Here is a 20,903-nt window from a genome sequence, read left to right as displayed (position 1 = left end):
TTAATTATGGAAACTCAGATTTTTGTGGTTTCCTCAAGTCTCAGCTTTTTGAATCCCAACACACACAAAATGATGCTGTCTGGTTTCTTGTACTGTAGAGAAGGGTTTCATCACATAGAAGCTCAAACTACATCACTGATTCCTTATTTTAGAATGGATATTATAAAGGTAGCCTGCTAAAAGTCTTCTGCCATCTGGATTTTAGGGTATTTTGTAGGATACTGTCAGTGTATGCTGTCAGCTGTCTGGTGTGGATGGCCTCTGGACGTAGTCCTAGCTTAGTACCTGTGTCAGCATCTGATGTGGTGGTGTGGTGATGGGAAGCAGAAGAAATGGGAAGCTGGCAGAACACAATGTCTCTGGTGTGGTCTGTGGGTGTAAATCGAGTATTTCTATGTTTCTAGCTGGGTAAGTAGAGTGGTGTACCCCTTCTAAACAGCAGGAAGCTTGGATTTCGACTTGTTTGGAAGACCTAGACCCAGAGCTGTCTAAGAGTCCTAAGGCCAGCCATGCAAGAGTTTTTTCAGACACTCTGTTTAGTGTGCCTTTCAGAGGTTTTCAATGAGTATGTCTCTCATATCAGCCCTAGGCTAGTAGCTTTAAAATAGGCCAAGGTGGTGATGATCTGGACCATCTTGGAATGTCCATGGGGTAGAAGCTTTTCCACCCTCAGAGAGCACAAGCCCTTTCTGTAGTTTGCAGTTTTGGGGTCTTACCAGACCACTTCGTCTGCTGCATGTCTTGGCTGAGCCTGTGACCCTTGCAGGGACACTGCTCTTCTCCTGAGCAGCCCTTGCTGTCCCTGAGGAGCCTTGCTGCAGGCAGTGCCCTGCCTTCCGAGTGAAATGAGAACAGGTTGGTGCTTGAGGGGCGTTGAGTTCTGTGTCCTTTGCTGCCTTCTGTCTGCCTTTGGGCGCGGCTTAAATAGATAGCTGGTAATTACTTGTAAAGCCCTTGGTGGCTGTGGCTGGGGCTATTTTGGAAGCTGATTCTCCCTGCATGCCCTGTTGTGGAAGTTGTGGCTGGCTGGAATGGTCCGTCACCCTCTCGCGGTGGTGACCTCCTCTCCTGGGTGTGTTGCAGGGAATTCAGGGGGAGAGCTCTCAGCAACGGCATGTGGACTCTTGGGCTGCCTGCCAGGGCCTGAATTTGGTGACCTTTAGGATGTGGAAGAAGATGCATTTGTAAACCTTGGTTATAGTAACTGGGAGACAAGCAGAGAATGCTGGAGGAGGAGGAACGCTTTTTTACAGACAAACTGTTTGCTCTCTGTTTGATGTTTATGACCAGCAGCTAGTAGGTAAATATACTAAGAAATGCTGTGACAATTGAAACCGTTGCTCTTTAATAGAATTTAAAATGAAAAAATTATACAGATTTCCTTGAGGAGCACGCGTGTGACACTGAGAGCGCTGTGACTTCTAGAGCTGGTTTGAACACTTGCTCTGCTCTCTATTTTGCTGGAATCATTAAATTCCCTTTTGTAAAATGAATGCAGTCATATTTTAGAGGTGTCCAGATGTATTTCATGTATCATTACCCATGTAGTTTGTGAGTGATTTTGTTTCCTTTAAGAAGAACAAGCAAGCCAAGGCCTGCAGTCCAGCAGTTGTTTGGGTTACACAAGAATGTGGTTTCATGTAATACCTAATTTGGTACCACTGTGGGTTGTGTCTCCCACCCTGTTCTCCACACCAGCTCTAATGACAGGCTTGCGGCAGGTTAAGCTGGGCTCAGCTGACCAATGGGGACTACTCTGCCTTTCCTCACCTTTGGTCAGTTGGTTTTGATAGGTGAGGACTTGGACTGGTGAGCTGAACTGACCCACCATGGGGCTGCTTCATAACCCCACCTGGTGCCAGGGAATGCAGGAATCCAGTGTCTGGCTGGAGGAGCAGGCGAGCAGGATTGCCCCAGTGTGCTAATAACAAAATTGGGAAAGGCGCCCCTCTTTCCTCACGGCAGGGCCCTCCTGATGAGAAGGACTGACTGTAGTTTGGTTGTGACAGCCAGCACTTGAGAAGGGGTGCTCATGTTAGTGAAGATCTGCTGGTGAATATTTGCATCGCTCATGTTACAGGCTTGCAGTGTATTCTTGCTCTGCCTGAATGTGTCTGACCTGCAGAGGACAGAGGATCATCTTTCTACTTTCCTTCCAATTGTTTCTGCTAATTTAGCATCAGTTTGAAGCTTTGTCTTTGCTTAGAGATCAAATTGCCAGGGACAAGGCTCTTTGTTTTCACTTTGTGGTAAAAGTGGCAAGGTCAGTCCCAGTGGGGCTTGTACGGTTTACACTGCTGAATTTATCTCATGTATTAAGGGTTTTCTATCACCTACAGCTAATGCATATTGGTAACTCTAGCATCAAAAATACCTTTTCATCAATGAAAACAAGGTCTCTGTTTGTAAATGCGTTTTCACCACAGTGGATAGGAATATCTTAGCAGCCATGTAGAACAGCCTTCCCATCTCTCTTTTCTAATATCTCAAAGAGCAGCATCTAACTTGACCTGCACACTCAGGTCATTCCACTGGGTACTTTGCAAGACTTCCTGAATGGCACAGGAGTTCCTTCATACCAGGAAACAGACAACTTTCTGGCAAAACAAACCTTGAACTCAAGCAAGCTTTTCTTTTCTATCTCTTTCAGAAATAAGTAAGAATTTGAAGATGACAACCTCATGGAGCGACCGACTCCAGAATGCAGCAGACCTCCCTGCAAACATGGATGGACATGCTCTGAAAAAGTACCGTCGGGAAGCCTATCACCGGTAGGTCATCCGTGAAACTCCAAAACTAAACATAAAACCCACATTTCTTGGGGTTTTTTTTGCTTGTTAGTAGAACAGGAAGGTTGTTCTTACCTTCCTCATAGAAGTGTTGGTAGAAGAGAGCTTAGTAGACAGCACAGTATTGGCCTATAAGAGTTTGCAAACATCTGAGTTGAGATACGTGTACTGGACTGAGTGAGGATGTGCTTCTTATTTCAGTCAAAAGATTAATCAAAGTCAGATTTTGGATAGAAGCTTTCATAAATACTTAGAGGCAGAGGTTTTATGATAATTATTGCAGTGCACACTTGGACAGTGCAGAGCCTTGGATGCTGGAATGCACAAATATGAATAAGGAGGAAATCAAATGGGGTCAGAAACTGTTTGAGAATTACACCTAGTGTGATTAACTGTGTGACCACAGGAGCGTGCAGCAACACTAGGCAAGAGCCCAACCTTTTCTCTGTTAGGTGTAACTAAAACCATCTTTGCTGGAAAACAAGTACAGTAAGTAAAGGAGAGAAAGTTCAAAATAAAAGGAATGTTATCACTCTTAGTTTATAGTTTGGGAATCAAAGTGCAGGCACTAGGTTGTTTTTGCAAGATCACATTGGAGGTGTGATTGAGCCAAAAATTTCTCAAGGTTCCAAGCACAGAGCATAAAAGACGGATGAAGTCTGTATCCTTATCAGATGTCTGGTCTGCTACAGAGTTAAAAACTACAGCATCTACTAATTGTCAGTATTCTGTTTGTGGGAGGTGTATCTCCAAAGTTTAGCTAGGTTATTTTGAGAAGTCATACAGTGTGATGATCAGAGGATATTCAGCAGAAGGGGAAATGTATGTCTGATGTAGAAACAGAAAAAGAAGTCAAGTTTCTCAACCTCCTGCATAAATGCCACGTTGCATTTGTGATTCACATTGGTGGTATTTCTGGGGAAGTGTTTTGGAAGTGTTAGATATCTTTTGATTCTCCAAATGGAATCTAATTTGAGAAAAACGTCTTAGTGCATCATATGATTGGCCAGGTTGTGCAAGTTGCAGTGTCCAGGGCTAAGTAATGGATCCTGTGATGTGTTTCCAAAGCCTTCCAAGTTCCAAGGAATATGTTTGAACAACATATCTTAAGTGGTGGCATTATTTGAATCTCTCTGTCAGCTGGTTTGTCAGATATGGAAGCATTTAATGAATGTAACTATATATAGCATGTAAGAAGAGAGAGATTTTATACCATTCCCTGTCAAAAACTCTTCCCCTTGTTGCAGTCATTGACAGGTTTACCTTTGTGTCATAAATTCATTTAAAACTTCAGCTGTGTTACTCCTGATTCAGATTGATGGAAATCAAGTCAGAATAATGCTTATATTTTTTTCCAAGTATTTCCTTAGCATTTGTTAAGTGCTGACAATTTGCTAAATGTTGTAGAGGATCCAAAGGAAGCCGTGCTTGTCTTTAAGAGCTCATACATTCAAGCCCCCATTATGTTTACTCTTACTTGTGTATGAAACCCTTACTTTCAGAAATAATTTCCTTATGGAAGATGGGAATTCAGTCATGTAAAGGAGGGCTTCCCACTAGGAGCTGGGATCTGGTAGCCCAAAATTAATCTGTGGTAAAGTTTAGGTACCTGTTTTTAGCAGCTAGAAATGTCTTATGCAAAACATACCAAGCAGAAATGCTGCTAGCATCACAGATTTTCATGGAAAGCACAACATTGGAAATACATTAAGGGGAGGCACATTTTTGTTTTGGAATTGCTATCCTCTTTCAAAGAGAGAGAGAGAGGGAGGGAATGGTAGAGAATGAGAGAACCTGATGCCAAGACTGTAGTATAAATCTGTGCTATTAATGGCTTTGGTATACCAGTTTCATGGGAGTTATTTTGATAATCCAGTATTGTGAGAATCTGAAACAACATCATTCCAGAGGCAGTGTTGTCAGATTTCTATTTCTGGTACTTTTCATGGTCGGTCGTAGTGTTAACAGATGTGATGTTACTTTAAAAAGTGCAAACTTAACATGATAGAGTATGACTGAAGTTATTTCCCCTTGGTGTTTGATATTGTATCTTTTAGTGTTTTATTAATGCTTCAGATGCAGAATATGTGTGCTGGTCACAGCCATGAGTTGTAGGATGTAAATGTGTTTCACTAAGGTCCAGGTATGCTCTAACTCTTGGATATTGCAGAAGCACTGAAAGTTTTATGAAAAAGAGAAATAGAAAATACAAGATGTCATTGTCAAGATTATTTTCTTTTTCTTCTTTTTCTTCTCTTTTTCTTTTAGTCTTTTTTTTTCTGTCTCTTTTTTTTCTTACTCCAGCAGCTAAAGGAAAAATTCTTGAAAACATTAATCTAAAGTGACTTAGAAACAAAACCAGTAAGAACATTGAATTTAACCTATTACAATTTTGTTACCTTAAAGCTGGTCAAAGTTATTTTATGGGACTAATCTGAAAGGCTGGAGGAGCTTGGCAGCTACACCACATTTACAGATGAGCATAAGTGGGACTAGCTTTTGTTAGCTATGTTGAAAGCCTAGTTGAGCTCAAAGTCATTCAGCAGATTTTCTAAATTATGCTAGGAATGCTTAGTTTTCTGAAGAGCGAAATTTAAAAAAACTTGTTTTGCTGTTTGTTTACTTCATGCTTACTTTAATACCAGTGGAGATACCTAGACCAATCAATTTAACATTCTTGTTCTCATAAAGTACACCAGATTTGATATGCTTGAATTGTAAATGAATTCAGATTAAATAATGGGAAAAGCTTCCAAAAGCAAAATAGTTTACTTTGAAAAAAATATATAAATGTTCTTGTGGCCATGAAACTTTTAAAAAACTTCTAAAAAATTACCTCTGAAGATGCCACTCTAATAGTCGTAGTTTACAGTGGTCATTCTTATTGGGAATGTGTTTTTTCAGGTGCTGCACTTCTAATTGTATCATAATTGATGGATGGGTGTTCAACATATAATAATTGTTGGCAGAAGTCCCAGTTGAGACTGGTTTAACTGGTGTTGTGCATACCGACTCAGAGTATGATGACTGTATTGTAATCGTATCTGAATGCCATGGGCAAGAATGTTCAGAATCAAATTTTTATAGCTATAGAATCAGAAAAATCTATTAGGGAGGAGAAGTGGTGGGGTTTTATCTTCAGGGAATTTCTGACAACTTTAATGAAAGCTTTAGCTTAGCTGGTGTTGCTGTCAGACCTTGTTACACAACGCTGCTGGCGGCTGTTGGAGGTGAGGTCTGAAGATGAATTAATATGCAAGCTACATGTTGCTCATTCTCTAGCAGAGGTCACTGGTAAGAGGATACTGCATTACTGTGCTATTGGCAACACAGATTTTAATTCGGAAATAAAATGGATGTGTAGTTCTTGGGAGACTTTTCCTTGGCATGTGTGGTTGTGAGGCCACCTCCCTCCTGTGCTGCTTGTTGACTTTTCCGGGTAGAGGATAATCACAGATCATTTGTTCTGGAGGAGAACTGTCATTTAATGTGATTGTAATTAGGTAAGAACTAGGGTGACTCTGAGCCACCGAATTGCCCTAGTGTCTATTTTTTAACTTGGAGTGAGCACTTCTAGGCACCCTCTGGATTATCTCACATAGCTCTTTAGGGTTTAAATAGCAACCTCATCAAGTTAAAGCAAATAATGGAAAAAGTTGGTGTTCCATCCACTCTTGTTACTGACAGTTACCAAGATCCAGGAAACAGGTATTTGTACTTATATTTATTTATCTGTGGTTTTGGCTTAGCAGAGCAGTAAGGCTGAAATGGCCTTTTTGTTAAACATGCTGGCTTTGGGATGCTTCTACCATTTTGCATCAGAATAATTTGAGACTTCTCTTCCTGAATGTGGGGTTTCTGTTGTTGTTTTAATTGCTGGGGTTTTTTCTTTCTCTTTTGTTTGCTGGCTAGTGCAGGGTATGTGGCATCATGATTCCTAATCCTAATTCTCCTGCTGACTGCTGATAGAGTATTAAATAAGTTGCTTCATAGTTCTCTACTTCAGTTTGCTTTCAGAGCACCTTATGGTGGTGATATAAATGATTTTAGTTGTTACTATACACTGAGATTCTGGATTAAAAAATAGCATATACTTTAATAATGACAAAGCAAAAGGATTGCAGATTGGTTGTTTTGATTTAATGGATTAAAGATGTACTTTAGCTTGTTCAAATTTGTAGACTCTGGGCTATTCACTGCTAATCTTGTTTCTTCACTTAATTGTTACTGGATCACCAGTGATTGCAAACAGGTGGAAATGTTGTATAAACAAGGCTGTGAGACTTGAAACTCTTCATCTGTTTAGGTGGCTCTATTTAAGTTGCTTCAAAATTACCAGTTCATTGAGGTGGAAAATTAGTCCAAATTTTTATCAGTCTGAAAGTGCTCTTTTCATGAAACACATTTGGACAGGCCATGTGTGGTGTTTCCATGTACTGGGTAGCTCTGGAGGCTCTGCTGGCAATCGTCTGTCCTCGTGTGTCTGAGAAGCTTCCTCGGATCGCGTGCCTCTCTCTGTTTTGGTTTAGACACTGGAGAAGGGAGAGGGAGTGTCAAGTCTTCAGAACGGGTGAGCTTATAAAAAAGCACACCACTTGCCAAATGAATAATAAAGAAATTACATTGTAAATGTCCCATGATCCTTAGCTTTAATAGTTTCAGGGAGCAGACAAGTGTTATTTTGGGATGGAATCCATATGTGAGCTTCTTGGCACTTTGCTGTTGCCTGGGAAGAAAACCCAAACAATGAAAACAGAAATGGCCAAGGCTATCTCTTTGCATCTGATTCCTGCGGAATTTCAGAGGGAAGTGCTCATAGTTGTGTTTCTGGATACAGCCTCAACATGCTTTGAAGTTCCAGTCATTACTGGATATTCTAGTTTTATGTCACTATAACTGTACAAGGACAGTTAGACTTGTAAAATTGTGGGGCATGATGGTGGAAACGTTACTAGAAGTGGCCAGGAAATTTTTGTGCACTTCTTTTGTTTCCCCTGTCTGATACTATTTCATCCCCTAAAGTTACTCAAGCCCAAATACTATCTCTAAATATGATTACAAATATTCATAATATTCATCTTTGGTTGAAGAAGGAATAAAATACAACTCTGAAAATCTAGAATTAAAAAATAAAACCAAAATGGTATGATAAAAAATAATATATGGAATGGTCAATACCCACCTTGAGGCAGGTATTAGCAAAAGAGCAATTTCATTAGTTTTAAAATTTAAAGCAGTTTATTTCTTCTATAAGGCAGCTACCAAAACATCCAGCACCCAAAGATGAGACATTTTGATAATATGGTAGTATCTTCTTTAGATTGCTCACATGCTTTGTACCAGATAAATAAAGTGAGTGGGGGAGTTCGCTGCTGCTGGTGGAAGTCAGCTGTGACCAGAATTGTAATGTCATGCAGTGACACAAGTGCCCCAGGCAGACCACATCTCGGGACTAGCTGGTCATACTGAGAACATTGAGTTGTCATAACAGTAGAGGGATGTTTATTTCATTATTTGCCTTTTTAAAGAGGCCATGGGGAATTTGGGCGTGGGAGACTATTAAAAGCTAATCCATTTAGTTCCCATTATTTCTTTTTTACTCTTCTAGCTTATTAAAAAATGGAAGTTGTCCATAAAGTGAAGATTAACCAAAGTTCCTAAACCCTGAGTAAGCAGGAATCTGAGCCTTCTGACTAGTTAGTCCCTGTTTTGTGGTTGGCTCAAGCCCAACTGGCCACCACAGGCTTTTTTAAACACACATGTAGGTTATGCTTAGCCAGCTCCCACTGTATTTGCTGTTTCACTCAGCAGTGTTGCAATTTTCTTTGTATTTATTTAATTTCCAGTGAAACATACTGCTCAGAAAAATGCTAATTGCTGCAAGGTATTTCTAGACACATTTGGAAAATTATTATAAAGTGTTCTGTTCCAGAAACCTTGTCTCACATTGTTCATTTTCATTTCCTCACTTTGAGGAATTGTGAGCCATGTGCCAGGTTCCTCCCTAATTGTGAAGTTCTGTGCATTTTGTTTATTTTGTTGGTCAAACTACAAGACTATTATACACGCAAATTTCATTCAGGCACACAATTCTTTAGAGATTTTGCACAAATAAGAACATTTCTCCCTCTCTGTGTTTGTTCCTCTCCAGTGTTACTTGAGAAGAGTTGGGATTTAGGTTCCTGCTTCAGAATTGATTGACAAGAACAGTAACAAAACCAAGAGCAGCTCTCTTGTAAAAATATAAAGGACTGTGAGTTGTGGAGTGGTGGCTCTCAGGGCTGTGTGACTCCCCTGCTGCATGCTCAGCAGTTCCTTCTTCCTTGTAATACAACACATTTTTCTCTTACCCAGCACAATCCATAGAGCTTAAAAAGAAAATAAATACTGTTGTCATTGAGAGACTTCTGCTGTGGCCAAGCTGCAAGGTTTAATCTTTGAGAAGAGCTCATTAGAGGGGAAACATGCTTCAAAGTTTCCCTAAAACAGCTCCTCAAGTCTGTTTTTCCAAACGTGGATGTCTTTGCCAGGCTGACACCCCAAGTCCAGGTGCTGCTCCCCCAGTCCCAGTGGTGCTCAGGGAGCCCATGGAGCTGGAATATTGTTCCTCAACCGCCTTCTCCACACATTGTGTCACTCCAGCCACGCTGCACAGGGAATCCAAAACGCAGGAGATCACAGGGATATTCCTCAGAGCAGAAATGTAAAGCTTGGGTTTTCATGAGGAGGAAAGGATGAAGGCAAGACAAAGGCAATGTACTGTCTAAGGAGATGCTCTGGGTGCCCACAGGTGTGGAGCTGGGTTTAGGCAATACTCACCTCTGCCTCAGCACAAGGAATGCAGAGGGTGTTCTCATGCTGTGCCTACAGTTTGTTTTGTCTTACTGCCCAGTGCTGTTAAGTTTTTAGATCAGCTTAAATTTTAACTCCAGTGCCTCCAGTTAAAGTGATTATTTTCTAAATGGAAAAAAACAAATTCAGGGGAAGGGAGAGGATGATTTCTTCTGATTTTGGCAAGTGGAGAAATTATTCTACATTAAATCTTCCTTGCCTAAAAATGTTAGATCATTTTAGTTTTCCTCTTATTCTGGCATTGTTTCTACTGCTTGTAATATGGAAGATTCTTTGATTTTTGTTCATCTGGATGAGCTGTAAAAAACTTGTTATTTCATCCTTTCCTTTCATGACCAGAGGATCTTTTTCCTCACGTGGTTGAGGTTCTTAGGGCCCTTCAGGTTGCTCTTGCTGTATAGTCATTAAAAACAACTCTTGTAATTTCTCTATAGCATTTGTTCTGAGGAGAAGTTACTTTTTTGTATCCAACAGACACAACGTCAGGTCGAATGCGGCTTGGAGAAACCTGATCTGGTGGAAGGTGTCCCTGTCCATGGCAGGGGCTTGGAATGTGATGATCTTTGAGGTCCCTTCTTACCCCAAACTCTTCTGTGATCCTATGATTTGATCGGTATTCTTGTAGCCAGGCTGATGAGCGTACCTTCAGTTGGAATTTAAGAACAGCTTTGAAATGGGCTAAGTCTGCAACTTCTGAGAAGCACCTGGCTCTTCCCAGAAACTGTCCTAGAGATTTAATCTCAGCTTTTAATTTTAGTTTCTAGGACACTGCATATATTTACTACTTTGAGTAAAACCCTGAATTAAGCTGGTCAGTTTCTGGGAGTAAATATTTGTAAATAGCTACTTATTCCCTTGTGCCTGAGGAGCACTGTTCATGGGGTGTTTCTTTATCAGGATTTAAAACTGAGGTCCTGAGTGCCTACAAAATAAACCAATATCTATCTGGGCCTTCACAAGAGAAGTGAAACTGGTTCTTTTCTTTTGTTTTTTAAACCACTGTTTAGTCTTCATTTAATCTGCCAAGGCCTATGCAAGTTTAAATTGATTAAAATGTTCTCATTTCCTTTCCTGAACATGTTGTGTAATAGACTTCTTTAGCTTTTTTAAATATTTGCTCTGTCTCACTCCAGCACTGGTGGGTGAAGTAATTACCACATCAGATCAGTTGGCAGGATGCCTTGAAATCTGCCAGGTTGGGATGTGATTAGACCCAGCCAGTGCAGTTTACAGGTCATAGGCAATAAGTGCAAATTTATGGTGGAGAAAGGGGCATCTTCACCAGCTGTTACCAAAGGGTGCTGCTATGGTAATTTTCATGTTTCAGTCAAAAGACTTATTTTGGAACAAAAATATACTAATGGGTGCTATTTGTTTTGTTGTTCAGAAAACTCTTCCATATCTTCAGTCTCAAGGTATGCTGGTTTTGTGTTCCGTTTCTAAATACTACAAAAGCAAAGGATGACAATCTGTCAGAGTTTTAGGGATCTTTCCATGTTTTTTGGTCAGTTTGGTGTCATCATCATCTAAACACAGGCAGGCTGGACTGGAACAGATCTCTTGGGTCACAGCTCCCTTGTTTGTGCCTTTCACAGGCACTGTCATATTGCCCTTTCTGTGAGTGCATTCAGCTGTGTCTTAGTACTTGGGGTTTTTGTCCTCATTTGGGAAACTTACCAAGTATTGCAATTCTGAATGATCTTGTGATCTTTAAATTTCCCTTCTTGCTCCTGTCCTGTGTAAACAGTCAGAAAACTCCACTGCAGTTTAAGTTTAGATGAAGCCTAAAGGCAAGAGCAGAACTGGACTGCAGATTAGACAAAAAAATTTGCTAGTGTCTCCTGGAGGTATGTTATTCCTTCTTAAAGCTCTGCATTCTCAGAAACAAGCTGCACAAACATGAGATCAGAAATTACGTGCTTGAATTAGCTAACAAATAATGTTTCCCGACAGCAGCAGCAGCAGCAGTGCATAATCACATGCATTATACAAAGTATCAGACTGTATTTAGTACTAAATACTGCTTCTCCTTGGGCTCTTGTAAATCAGAGCTGTCTCGATGTTAAAAGACAAACACGGATTCAGATTGCAGATTCAGATAATTTGCTCCACCTACTCAAAAGCCAGCTATTTCAGGAGCGAATTTTAGTGAGTTACGAGTCCATCTCATGTTTCCAAAAGGCATTTCTTTACCAGTTTCCAGTGTTCATCCTATCACTTTGTCTTCTTTAGGTAATACATAAATCTATTAGAAAAGAGCGTCATCTATAACCTCCAAGGCCCCTTAGTGACAAGCCCCATTGTCAAAGGCAGGCACTTTGCCAGGAAACAGTGACTCCCAGAGAGAGTGTGCAAGGTTAGGGGGAAAGTGTACTATTGCCAGAGAAACTGTATTCCAAGTGGATTTGCGTGGAACAGCAACAATATCCAGTGACTGGTTAAATTAGCCACAGATGTGTTTTCTAGAACGCTGTCCAAGAAGATATACAGTACTTTAGGGCTTGGTTCAGGCATAATGATCTTCTGAAGTCAAATCAGATCCAAGCAAAATTGCATGGGTACCAGGGAAGCTTTAAAGGAATTCTGTAATATGATTCAGACAAGTAGATGAATCAGACTGCTGCGAGCTGAGCGAGGAGCACGTCGGTGAGAGATGAGGTAAGAGGACTGCACAGCAGCCTGGTGTGAGGAGTTTGCTGCTAAAATCCAGGCTGTGGCGGATTGCCAGGGCCGGTGCAAGGGCGTGTTGTGCCGGCCACCTGTCCGGAACGTGCGTGCGGAGCCGCATCTCCCCGGAGCTCCTCCAGCTTCCCCGAGCCATGAGCGCTCGGCTCTGCGCTCGCCGTCCCCGTGTGCCTCACTGTCCCCGAGCCACACCACCCATCCCTCTTCTTGAGAGGATAATTACTGCTGAGGGCAGTGCATTTAGTAAATACTTGGAGAATTTTCACGCGTTGAAATCAGTACGAGTGAAGGCTCTGGGACTTTCCTCGTACAGGTGAATTTTGTCTTGGCATCACAACTCTAGCAGTGCATGGGATTTCGGTCTGGGATGGCTGTTGAAAAGCTCAGCTTCCCTCCCACAGATGAGTTCTGACTCTCATTTTTAAAGTTCAGATAAGCCAGTGGAAAGAAGTCCTGTTGAATTACAGATCTGCTTTATGCTCTAAAGTTCTGGGGAAACATAAGCAGCTTAGTTACTGTCGCAGTTGGAACAGGAAGCAAGAAAAGCTTTTGTTGTATTCTCTGACCTATTTCTTTACCGTGTTATTTACTTGAACTAAATTGGATATCGTGTATTAATCTAAATGGGCCTGGAAGTATTCAGTCTAGAGTCTCTTTGTAATAAGCATTAATGGTAAAAGTCAGATTTACAAAATAGCAGTTGGCAAGTTTCAGAGGAGTTATAAATTAAAATTTTCAAAATAGAAATGGCATATCTTGTGTATGAAAATTTTTCTCAGTTTCTCTTTTTCAGAGCTTTATTAAATGTTTTTAACATTTAATTTAAGTATTGGTGAAAATGTGAAAATGGATCTGTTTGGGTTTGCTTTGAATTTCCAGATACAGTTCCAAAGAGGAGGCAAATGCTGTGAATTTATTCAAAGAAATATTATTTTATTTTCCTTCTTATCTCTTACTAATAATTTGTTTTAATCAAATGAATTCTATTGCTTTGTCTCTACTGTTTCCAGTTTAATATCCTTTGAGGTCTGAATTCTGCTTCAGGAGATTTTGCACTTCTATTCTTAGGAATTTTTGCAGGTCACATGGAAGGCTGTGTGTGTGTGCATGCATGCGTGTATGTCTTTGGACAGCATACCAATAATTAGAAGAACTCCACAAAGTCATGGCTTCGCATCAGGAGAACTCACAAAAAATGAGACTTGACTCTGTTTTCAGGTATAGTGGCTGATTTTGCCCTATGGAAGCCAGACATTCTGACAGTGGCAGGATGTGTTTGTTCTAAAAGGGGAGTATTTTGAAAATGCTTGTACCTCTGGTGAAATTTCTTCTCTCTTTTCAGGGTCTTTGTAAACAGAAGTTTAGCCATGGAAAAGATAAAGTGCTTTGGTTTTGATATGGACTATACACTTGCTGGTGAGTATCTTCTAAGTTTTTTGAACACTGACTTAGTTTGGAATACTGTTTCTTGCTGAGCAAAAAACAGCAAAAAGCTGATTGGGCTACTCCAGTTAACAGGGGCTTCTTCTGTTAGAAAATGTATCTTTCACTATTTGTTGCACTTCCATTTTAGGTGTTTCCCTTAAATTTGTTATCTGCAAGCTGTATTTGGTCACAAGCCATGTTACTCTGGTGCAGTTTCAAGTGATTATGGGTGTCGAGAAAATCAAAGCTTAATAGGTCGGCTTCCTTAGATTCCACTGTATTTTGACAATGCCCCTTGTGCATACTTGGCTTTGAATAACAAGGTGATTTCTTTCATCCTTGGTGCATATAATAGGCTACACTTTTGGCCAGCAGGTTCTCTTGTGTCCTGGGAGAGTAATTTTTGAATAGGTTTTCTTCTTTCCCCTTCCTGGGATAGCCACATCAGTGACTCATTTCAAGAAGAGGCATGGCAAGGGGAGTGCCTTGTGTCAGCTGAATGAGTTAATTCATAAAGCTTTGCTCATTCTTTATGACAGATAAGCTTTGTGAGGTTGTATAAGATCTTTCAGTTTCATTAGTTTGCATGACTTCTCCATCTTTCAGATACTCAGCAGGCAAGTTTCCTGAGACTTTTGATGAGAGGAAATAAAGCTACCATTTTCTTCATAGTCAGACTTTCATGTTATGTATTTTAAGATAATTAAGATAATAATAATATCTTTTAAGAGAAGATAAAAAGCTAACTTCCACTTTCTTAAGTTATAGTATCACACAGGCTGGCTGTAACTGTGTTGGTGTCATATACCGTCCTTCCTTCTTTCTCATTACCACTTCCAAATTAATGGATAAAAAGTTCCTATCACCATTAATATTTCAGTTTAGAGTTGTTGTGTATATGAACTGAGAAAATGTGAGGTACGGTGTCAGGGTCACCTAATAATAGGTTAATGCAGTATGTCAGCTATGGTCATCTGGTTACTGTGTACTGAGAAGGAATGAGAGATGAGTAATGTGGCTGGGGACAGTGTGAGGGTCAGAGCTGGGGTCAGAGGCTAAGTGAAGGGCAGGAAGGTTTCCATAGGCTCATGGTTCAACCGCAAGGAGCAATTTTGGAGACTGTGGCAGGTAGTTGCAGTTTATATTTAGATCAGTTCCTTGTGTTCATTTATCTACAAGGAAGTAGTTACATATAAAAGGTTCAACACCTTATTTATACATCTGTTTAAAGTTCTTGCCACTTTTTAAGTCATGAAGTATATCGTTATTAATCTGGATATGACAGAAGGCACGTGCTTTCTGTTTGTGTTTCCCAGCTGTGACAGTCTTATGGCAGTGCTTTTAAGGGGTGCATGAAGTTGTTCAAAAGCAAATGCTTTTAAAAAAAGAAAAGAAAAGAAAAAGTTGTGAGTTTCACTTCAGTAACAGAAAAACAACTTCTGTGCCTTTTGCAAAGAAAGTGGCAGCACTTCCCAAGGACCCAGGTGATCCCACTGGGGCTGGTGTGAAGCATGAAGTTTGTTGCTAAATTTCATCCTGGCAGAAGAAGAGCTTCAGCACTGTCCTCACTTATCTGAGTGTTCATTTGACTCAAACGTTCTTTGTTCCTGTAAACACAGAGCAAATGTGTAGGTATCCACAAAATGATGCTTGATTTGATGAGAGGACAAAATGAATTTTTCAAGCATCCTAAAGCAGTACAAGGGACATAAAAACATGGGGCTTCCAAGGCTGGAAGATCACAGTGCTCCAGGTTGAGAAGGCTAAGTCAGTGCATTTAGGGGAGTTGAGTGGCAGGGTGTGAGGCAGAAAAAGAAATGAGATATGGTCTGAGCAGAAAACTGTAAATCTAGACCCCTCTGGGATAAGCTACTGTACTGTGACTTCTTCCATGGTACAACAGAGCTAATAGTTGCAGATCATTTCACTAGGAATTGTGAGAATGAAATTATGTTGGAACACCTTTTGCAGATGAAAAACATTATGACTGGTAAGTACTATTTCCCTTTTTTCCACTCAAACTGGAAATTAACCTTTAAAATTACCTGATTGTATTCTTATGTCTCAGAGTCATCCTTTCCTCTCCCTGTGGGCTTTTATTATCTGACCATTATTAGCTACTTATAGCTTTCATACAAGAAAAAATACTAATCCACTGTGGGGACTTAAAGATTGCAGTGTTAGAATATGATTACAATTATAATAAATTAATTGGAAATGATAATGAAGAAGTGGGACAAGCGAAGTATTACAGTAATATGCTGTAGTTAGTGCATTCATGAGACCCTGTTGTGTTTTCTGATTGGTCACATTATCCTTTACCCACTCTTTCACATAGACATGCTACTTGTCTTGATTTTTAAAAAAAAAAAAAAAGGAAAAAAAACCCCAATGTAAAAAGCCAGTTTATGTGTAATTGAACATCTGGAAATGGTATCTGCATACCAGATGGCGCATGCTGAGCAGAAGCCTTTTGGAGACCGTTCAAAACACGTAAATAGGCCAAGGAAAAGAGCAGAAACGTCTCCAGTGTCATTAGCTCCTCATCTAGTTTTCTGCATTTGTACTTTCATTGCTAGGCGATTTTTCTGCAATGCTTTTTGAAATATCCCAAGCACAATCTTCCTATTCAACAATTTAAGGCAGGCAGAGTCATTGACCCTGCCAAAATCTGTATGTGACATCCCCTTCTACTGTGTGCTTTCACATCAGAAATAGTCTGATGACGGTAATACATTTGCCATCTCAGAAGAATGATTATTTTGATACACATTGAATTACCTGTCGTGTAAAGGAGTATTGCTGTCTTGTCTCTTTCTTCTTTCCAAATCAATGACCACTGGTAGCACCAAAATCTTCCTTCGGAGGTGGTTCAGTACCAGTAAAGTCAGAATCGTTTCATGTTTTTTGAACTTTAGAAGCTTGAGACAGTTTTATTCTTGTACCTTATGAATTTAAGGACACAGATCTACTTACAATAACCCTCTTTTCTGTCTAGAATAATCTAATTTTGGTAGGGACATGGCATTTCCATTTTGAAGTCTGTAGTAACAGCTACCATGCACATGCTGCAGTGATCGTGTTCTACTACCAGCATGTCTGAGAATGTCAGCTTGCCAGCTGAGAGCAGTTTTAGTATCATCATGTTACATTGTACATAAAGTACAATTTCATGTGTTATAGAGTAATATTTCTTAGAGTTACTAAATTAAAGAACCACTTAACTCAGAATTTAAAATAATTCAAGGCTGTCTGATCCAGCATTTCCACAGTGGTTTTGTTTGCTTTCAAGCCAAAATTAGGTGAAACTTCAAATTATTGTAAACAACTCCTGTGTTCCCTGATTGTGCTTGACTCTCCTTGCATAGGGTTGAGAAATACTATTAATGGTTGGGTTGGGCAAACAAAGTCTTTTTGTGTAGAAGAGCCTGAAGGTTTTAGCTTTTTCTTCTGAGAAAGGATGGGCCCTAAATAGCTGAATTTGTAATCACAGTGATTACATGTAGAATTAATTTTGACTGCTGGGAAAATAAAATTAAAGCAAATTGAACTAACTCTCACAGGTTTTAGATTTCTTGTTTTCCCATAAAGGATTGTTGTATTCTCATGGGATAAGATCTATTATGTGTATGGAAAATCCCAAATCTCCCTAGGTTAATGTTATAGATACACTAATACTAGAGGTTCAGAAATCTGTGTTATTTATGAAACTGGCTGTCCCCTTCCTATTCAATCTGTTTGGGAATCACATTTAGTACATAAAATAATGGTTTTTAAAGCTAGGTGTTACTGGGAGGCAGGTGGAAGGAGCAGGAGGAGCAGCAGAGGTTGACTGTGGTTTGTGTGCTTAGTTAAGTAGATGCTGTTTAAAGTGTTGCAGCAGTTGACACAAGCAAGAGTCATCAGCTATTTCAGCCCTTGCTGTTAGTGGAGGTTAAGACAAGTTTCTGTGATGTTATGCAGCCCTTCATTCCCTGCCTCTGGCCTTGCTGCCTGCCAGCCTGGGAGCGAGGCCCTGCCAGTTCCCTACGGTGCCCTTGCTCCTTGGGAAGCCACGGCATTACACCCAGGGCTGAATTTGCTGTCAGGGCAGAACTGAGAATTATTGAATGATTCCTGTTTAAAATAGAGAGATTGAAGGTCCTTTTGTAGGTTTTTTTTGTTTGCTAAATCGTAGTTTCATTTATTATCTGAATGATTTATCTCTGCTTATTTACCCAGGCAGAAGATCAACAGTCACAAACAATTCTGGTCTGCCTCCCTTTTTTCACCAGTACTGTCAAAGCTGCCTGTGTTTTGGTAAAGGAAAATGTTCCATGCAATCCAAAAGATTCACAGCCTTCTCTGTTTTGTGTTTACTGCTAAGTGCAGAAAGTAAAATAAGGGTATGTCAGTGGAGAGTCTTCACTGTGCACTCACCTGAGCCTGAGGAGTTGCTGACATCCATTGGAAATGCAGCAGGGACAGATTGGTTTCACACAGCATTTTATTTGGCTGCTTCCTACTCAGTGTGAGCTGCACTTAATTATTAGATCTGGATCCAAATAATGCAGGAGGCCTTGGCATTACCAGCTCTTAAATGGGACAGGCTGCACAATGAGGTGATGGATAGATGTCCCTTGACAGGAGCAGAGCTAAAGCAGTGGGGTTCCCAAACTGGCTGTAATTTCACACTGGGCCATTGGCAAATAGAGAGACATAGTAAGAATTACAAACTCAATTGTGCTTGAAAAGATTCCTCTGTGACTACTTTTCTCCAAAAGTTACAGCCTTGTTGAAAGTTTTATCTTCTATATGAAACAGATAAGAGGTAATATCAGTAGACAGGATGCTTTCATTTAGAATGCTTTTCCTGTGCTTAATTCATTGCTGCTTCTGTGTTCTCCTGAAATTGATAATAAAATTATCAATGGCTGCTGAAAACAGTTTCAATAAAAAAGGAGGGGAAATGAGGCTTGAAAAATACTGGTTTTATTGTGTGCAAATGTGATTAATGCAACATAACCTGATTGGAATATAGCATGTGTCCTGGAAACATTGCCAATTTAATGCCAAGGTTTGGTGCACTGCAAAGATTTTATTGCAAAATTTCTTATGCTTTCAGCTTGTACCACTGCCCTTCTCATCCCATGGGAAAAGATACAGGAAAGACAGTTTTAGTCTTTCCCAACTCAATCCAAAGTGCAACATGCATAAACAGGTTTTGCCCTTTCCTCAGGTGGGTGTTCATGTCAAAGCCATCCTTGCAATTTGGAAGTGGAAAATTTTTCACACCCTAATCTTATTTTTGAAATGCTTTTCTTTACCTGTTGACTCTGGAAAAGATACAATCAGCCTGAAGGTAGAATTGGATTGTTGCTGTGTGTGATCTGGGAGAAAAGATGACAGCAGAATTGAGAACTGGTTCTTCAGTCCATCTTCCATTTTTACTGTAGCTGAGTCTATCAGGTTCCTGTGTTTCACTCTGCACAACTGAGAAATGGAACTCATAAATTTGTACCTTGTATGCAAAAATTTCTGGATTGCACAAATGAAAAATAAATTATAAATGTGGGAGTTTTATACATGAAAGATTAAACTGAATACTTAAACTACTGAGTTTGTAATGTAAACAACTACAGCATATCTGAATGTCAGTTCAGGTGCTGTTACTATCTGTTTATTAGTGCTGAACTCTAATGCAGATGTTCTAACGAGCCTCTCCTGCTTAGCTTAAAGGTTTGCCTTTAGTTTCGTTATGACGTAAGGACTACAGCTTTGAGGCTCTTTTGGGGAGATACTAAGCAGTTTTTGCTTCTTTCCCAGTTTGTGGATAATGCAGTTCTTTATGTCATACAGAAATAATGTGGTGGCTGGAGAAAGGAATTGGTAGATGTGCAGGAGAAGCCTTCCAGCTCTCCCAGCCAGGACCGGGAGTTGCCCTGACGCACATCTGCTGTCTGCCTTTTCACATTTGCACATTGCCAGTTTAACAGGTGCAGATTTTGCAGATTTCAGAGGCTGGTTTAGCCATTGGTGTTTTAAAGCTAAAGGCAGATGGAGAAGCCAAATTGTTCTGAGTATGCTTTGAGCTGGATGTCTTTTCAAATACCAGTGCAGTGGTTATTGTCCCTGCACTCTTTGTGTTGCTGCTCTTCAGAGCCTGACCATTTAAAGCTGTGTAATGAGCGAATGAGGTCTGGAGCTGTGGGATCTCACATGCTGGCACTGGGAATGAGGAGTGGAGAAAGCATGTGTTGCTTGCTCTGTCCCAGTAAATCACTGACTGACAAACTGCTAATCTGCTGTCTGTGGATCCTTGAAGAATCGGAGTGATAAACAGAAGCTGCTGAAAGAAGGAGTCTTCACAGTGTAAGGAAAGTTTCAAAAGCTGCTATATTCTGTTTTCTTGCTCTTAAAAACATGGTGATAACACCAAGCTGGGTCAGCAGGCTGTTAGTGTACCAAGGCGAGTTCTCGCCTTGCCAGACGATGAAAATAGGGAGGCATTTTTCAATCTAATCGACCCCCTTATCTAGTAATCTTAATACCACAACAGAAGTACTATTAAGTTGCAAATACCCTTGTGATGACTCAAACAGCTTACTCTGTAGGAGGAACCAAAGCTGAGAGTACAGAAGGCTTTAACTCTGAGATCATTTGTGTGCCATTGCTTTGTGAATGCCTTATTTTAGCACTACAGAAAAACTTCTGCATGTGGCTTTTTGCCAGCATGGGCACTTGTACTGCATCTAAGCCCAGGTGCACACTGTTAAACAAATGTGTAGCCTTGGAGGCTCACTTTCTTCAGTAAATATGGAGAAAATTAAGAAGATGGATCTCTCGGACACTGATAAACCTGAAAAATGCCTTAGATATATTGTAGTAGTGACTACTAGGCCTTTAGGTAATTTGATTCTTATTTTTAGATGCTAGCAAATTATGTTTGAACCTGAAGTCTAAGCATCTATTTCTTCCCTGTTCATAAGTCTTTATTGAAGAACTAAGCCCATATTTTGGCACAGTAGTTTGTTTCCATGGAAATGCAGGGGTATTTCCAATATGGGATTGTAACTCATAGTGGGCTGTATCTGAGAGAGGTAAATTGTGAAACAAAAAGCATTCTCTTGTGTTAGGGAAACTGTAAAAATTTCCTGTGAAAGAAAAGTGACT

At 40.2% G+C, this 20,903-nt stretch overlaps 1 protein-coding gene across 6 annotated transcripts in view; it reads left to right on the top strand.

Annotated features, from left to right (window-relative positions):
- Positions 1-20,903, top strand: part of NT5C2 (5'-nucleotidase, cytosolic II) — a 63,906-nt gene that overhangs the window by 19,092 nt on the left and 23,911 nt on the right. For all 6 annotated transcript variants that reach the window (XM_014250235.2, XM_014250231.2, XM_014250234.2 and 3 more), the window contains 2 exons: positions 2,651-2,771; positions 13,669-13,742. In XM_014250235.2, the coding sequence (XP_014105710.1) occupies positions 2,671-2,771; positions 13,669-13,742 (175 nt within the window). In that variant the 5' untranslated portion in view covers positions 2,651-2,670. The remainder of the gene's footprint in view (positions 1-2,650; positions 2,772-13,668; positions 13,743-20,903) is intronic.

The sequence above is a fragment of the Pseudopodoces humilis genome, chromosome 9 (assembly GCF_049639895.1).
Source record: "Pseudopodoces humilis isolate 2021_Gansu_Grassland_sample_001 chromosome 9, ASM4963989v1, whole genome shotgun sequence".
Taxonomy (NCBI): domain Eukaryota; kingdom Metazoa; phylum Chordata; class Aves; order Passeriformes; family Paridae; genus Pseudopodoces; species Pseudopodoces humilis.
Note: the sequence above shows the minus strand (reverse complement) of the source record. Positions and strands in the feature narration are given on the sequence as shown.